Raw genomic sequence first — 4798 nt, forward strand, 5'->3', positions numbered from 1 at the left:
TTTTTTTTTTTTTTTTTTTTTTAATTGGTGGTGGGAGGGTGCTGAGAATTGAACCCAGATCCTTGTGCATGCCAGGCAAGTGCTTCACCGAGCCCAAGAAAGATGATCTAACATTCTAGTGTATTATCTGTCAGGCATGTGTTGATACATACTTCCCCTACTCTAGTTAAGATTATACTGTTTTGTAACCTGTTCTTTTTACTTCATAACATGTTGACCAACATTTCTGGAAATTCTCTTGACATCTGTAACAACATGCTTTCAGGATTCTTATCTTGATGGACACATTTTTCTCCACTTATTTCCTGTGAGTGGTTCTCAAGTCATAGTCCTTCATATTAATTTCTCCTCTAAAAATCTCATCTCTGTGAGTTTATCCATTCTAAAACATTCATGTTTCATCTTTTGTTGTTGACTTAAACTTTATTCAACAAATCTTAAGTGAGTACTTACCATATGCTGGTAACAGGCTAGGTTTGGGGTGGTTCAGAAGTTAACAGAACTGGTAAAACCCCTGCCCATTTGGAGCCTTCACTTGGTGGTGGGAGGTGGACATATAAATAGTAATGTGGGAGTACCAGGTACTGAGGGGGATAGGAAGGGTTTGTACCAAAGGAAGGCATCTTGAAGGAAATAACACCCTAAAGAACAGTGAGAAGATGGGTAGGTAATGTGAGGAGCAGACAGCGGAGGGCAGAGCGTAAACAGAAGTTATCCCTGGGACCCTGGTACTGTATGGGTTGTGTGTAATGATTGGGAGTTCCGTCCTATCAAATACGGACTCCAAAGCAATTGGAAGCATCTATGTCCTAGGCTTTGGAGGCCTCTTCAAGAATATATGTCACCGGAGTAGAAGAATAATCCTCACTTTGAGGCTTCTTAAAAGAATTTGAATGAATACAGTTTATAAAAGTAGGCTTTTGTCTCACTGGAATAAAATTCCAGTAGTTTTTTACTGCAGTGGAGAAACCTGGAAGCATAGGATTTTCTTGGAAAAAATGAGTTGGAGTTCCTGTTGCCTCTTAGTTTTTTAAATGGGCAGGGCTACCTGAAGCTATGAGACCATCAGTTGGGAGATGTGAGGAGAGTTGAGGATTTAAACACCTAAAACAGCCATGCTAGGAGTCTCAGAACTCTGGACGAATAGGGCCTCTATGCTAGCCCATGTAAGGTTGTCTGTCAAGTCAGTGCCTTAGCGCCTGGAAAGGAGGGAGGAGATCACCTGTCTTCCCAGATGATGATAGCATTTTTTAAGTACTCTTAGTTTCTTAATGTCCTTTGCTTGTGGCCATCTTGAAAAGCTTTTCCCAGGTCACACTGGGCTGCTACAAATCTTTTTGGAGCATGACAAATATTACTATTAAATAAGATTCAGATATGTTTTCTTTTGAAATGAACCTTGTGGGTTTTAAAAATCAAAATAATTGTTTTCAGATAAAAATAACTTTAAACATTTTCTAAAAGTTTTAAGTTTTTAAATGTTCTAAGGGAAAATGAAAACTCACCCTAGATCGCACACAGAGATGAGAATTTGGCTACTTCTCTCTCTCCTAGTTACGAAGCAACATCCCCTGTCACCTGGTTGATATCTCTTGCGGATTACCCTGCAGTGCCACCCTACCATGCGGGATGCACAAGTGTCAGAGACTATGTCACAAAGGAGAATGCCTTGTGGATGAGGCCTGCAAGCAGCCCTGCAGCACCCCCAGAGCTGACTGTGGCCACCCATGTATGGCACCCTGCCACCCCGGCTCATCCTGCCCAGTGACTGCTTGTAAAGCCAAGGTGGGTATTCTAGACTCCTGATAGAGCATCGATCACTGTGCCTGCTAGTGAATCCAGGACTGACAGCAGCAGAGCCTGGGCAAGTATCCTAATCAGAGGTCATTAGTTGAGAGAAATTGCAAGTTAAGTTAGCCAGAGAAAGGTAGTGTAAGTCATAAGCCTTTTGCAACCTGACTAGTGAACAAGAGAAACAATCTCTTATAATTTTTCAGAAGAGATATTCACTAAATGATTACTCACATGATAATTATGACTGTGGTATCATAGAAGAGTAGTTCCGTCCTTGTAGAGGGTGCTGTGAGAGCATGGAAATGGTCTGGGGAATCACGCAGGGCCACTTTGAGGAGGTCAAAGTGAAGAGATAAGTGAGATTGACTAGGCCTCAGTTGACTGGGCATGTGTCCACTTCTGATTCACTGGTATAAACTTCATTCTAGGCTGCCCTTTCAGCCCAGATTAACAACAAGACAGTAGTAGTTTCTAGAAAGGGGCATTTTGAACTGTACGTGTCTCTCCTAGTACCATGTCAAGTACTGTGTTATGAATTTGCATGTGTGGTTAGCTTCTTTTCATCTCTTAAGAGTGGCCTTCACTGACTGTGTTCTCTGTCCCGCCCTGGTTTGATTTGACAGAGGCTTTGTTTTATTTTGTTTGAGACAAGGTCTTGTTGCATAGTTCAGGCTAGCCTCAAATTCACTAACTAGCCCAGGCTGGCAGTCTGCCTGCCTCAGCCTCCCAAGTACTGGGATTACAGGCATGAGCCACCACGTCTAGTAGAGAGAGGCTTTAAAAGTGAAACCGGCTCACTCATGTGCTTCTTATTTGCTCAAGAGTGGTTATGTGTTCATCTTACCTCAGGTAGAGCTACAGTGTGAATGTGGACGAAGAAAAGAAATGGTGATTTGCTCTGAAGCATCCAGTACTTATCAGAGGTTAGTACTGCAGAAATGCTAATGATTGTTGGTCTCGGTGAAGGGGACTCGTGTTTATTGGAGAATCCTTGCATCTTTTCTGAAGGTTGGAAGGTTTTTTTAAATCTACCTTCTCTGATTCAAAGAAAACATGTTGTCTTACATGTCTTCTCTTCCCTAACTTCTAATTTGTAAAGGAACGTTTTCATTTTTCTTCCTTCTCCCCTTTTGCTTTTATTATACAATGAAATAAGAAGGAAAGATACACAGATGTGAAATGAGTTGCTTTGATGTCCTATCACTGATAGTGGCACCCCCAAGGCTAGGTCCTGTGTCCCCTCTCCAGAGTGGGGTTTCTCAGCGGTGGAGGTATGAGGGAATGACTGGTTGTGTGTATCTCTGATTAGGTGTAGAGGTGTACCACAGACATGCAGACATCAGGCTGGCTATGTTTGAATACCTCCTGAGTGCTGAGCACTGGTCCACATGCTGAGGGGAGTAATGAGAAGTTGGGTTACCGCATGACTTCCTGGGTAGCTGCTTAGAATCTAATTAAGGACTTGTATGATAAACGTGACAGGCTTCCAAGACCACAAGACTTGTGGTGGATTCTTCCAGAGGATAACTCTTGTGGTGAACTCTTCCAGAGTTCTTCTGTATCCCTGACATGGATAGGTTCTTGTGAAACTGCAGCGCTTCTCTCTCTTTTTTTTTTTTTTTTTTTTTTGAGACAGGGTCTCACTATGTAGTAGAGACTGACCTGGAACTCACTATGTAGCCCAGGCTGGTCTCGAACTCACAGTGATCCTCCTGTGCCTCAGCATTCCGAGTGCTGGGATTACAGGCATGCACCACCACGCCCAGCTTTTCTCCTCTTTTTTATATTTCAGGATAGCTGCTATTTCTATGGCCTCTAAAATAACAGACATGCAGCTTGGTGATTCAGTGGAGATCAGCAAGTTAATTACTAAAAAAGAAGTTCAACAAGCCAGGTGACTTTGAAACTGTGTATTGATACCTTGTTTTTCTAGTTTCCAGAAGGCAGGGTTCGTTCATTTGCCTCACTCCCCCACAGTGAGCCTGACAGAGTAGATATTCAGCAGTCTTCAACATTGAGACCACACCCACCCCAACCCCAGTGAGTACTGGGATGGAACTAAGAGTAGAAGGGATTTTCCAAGTCTTAATTGAGACAGTTGATAGAGAAAGGGGTATCCTAGATGGAAGTAGTCCAGCCCACAGAAGAACAGAGAGCCATAGTGGTAGCTGTACCTGGAGTGGGAGTTGGGGCTGTCAGAGTGTACCTAGGGAACATGAAGCTCCGTAAAATGAGATTCCCAGGACAGTGGTGCTAGTGAAACCCGGAAGTAGGTGGCCTCATGAGCTGCTTCCTGCCCTGGAGAGAAGCCCTTTGGCAGGAGTCAGATTATCCACCTAAGGCTGTCTTGCTGGGCAAAAGCCGTACTATGACCTGTATGCCCTGACAATTTTTTTTATTTGCTCATCAAGGCTAGAGTGTGACGAAGAGTGTTCAGCCTTGGAAAGGAAAAGGTAAGTGGTTCCAACTGCTTGTTATCTGCTTGTCCTTGAATCCTATGTCAGTAGTGGGAGGGAGCAACTCTTCCCTCACCGTGAGTTCAAGGCTGTCCTGGGCTAAATAGTGAATTCAAGGCCAGTCTGAAATACAAAACAAGACCCTGTCTCAAAAAAACCATAGATACATAGATAGATACATAGATAGATGAGTAAATCGTAAGTCAGGGATTGGGATGTAACTCAGTGCAAAGTCACTGTGTTTAATGCCCAGTACAATAATAATAATAACAACAACAACAACTTACACTCTTCCGGCAGGTTGGTAATTCCCATTGATACTATACCTTTTTGCCAGTGCTTGGGATTATCAGTGTTTTGTTTGTTTTGGTACTAGGAATTGAATTTGGATTCTTGCACTTTCGAGGCAGGTGTCAGCACCACTGAACTAAATCCCTGGCCTGGCCTTTTTCATTTTAATCATTCTTACAGGTGTGTAGGAGGCTGTATAGCCTTGCTTTACCTTGAAGTTTGACTTTATGCTTTTTTTTTTTTTTTTTTGGTTTTTT

The 4798-nt window shown here is 42.8% G+C and overlaps 1 protein-coding gene across 4 annotated transcripts in view; it reads left to right on the forward strand.

The window, feature by feature from the left end:
• The window catches only part of Nfx1 (nuclear transcription factor, X-box binding 1), a 61841-nt gene that overhangs the window by 49670 nt on the left and 7373 nt on the right, over positions 1-4798 (forward strand). For 2 of the 4 annotated variants that reach the window (XM_010619202.3, XM_010619203.3), the window contains exons 16-20: positions 266-307; positions 1555-1785; positions 2644-2717; positions 3587-3688; positions 4206-4247. In XM_010619202.3, the coding sequence (XP_010617504.1) occupies positions 266-307; positions 1555-1785; positions 2644-2717; positions 3587-3688; positions 4206-4247 (491 nt within the window). The remainder of the gene's footprint in view (positions 1-265; positions 308-1554; positions 1786-2643; positions 2718-3586; positions 3689-4205; positions 4248-4798) is intronic. The other 2 variants (XM_010619204.3, XM_010619205.3) reach the window with 1 other exon arrangement.

Source organism: Fukomys damarensis, unplaced genomic scaffold, assembly GCF_012274545.1.
Source record: "Fukomys damarensis isolate Sample0158 unplaced genomic scaffold, DMR_v1.0_HiC HiC_scaffold_36, whole genome shotgun sequence".
In the NCBI taxonomy this organism is placed as follows: Eukaryota; Metazoa; Chordata; class Mammalia; order Rodentia; family Bathyergidae; genus Fukomys; species Fukomys damarensis.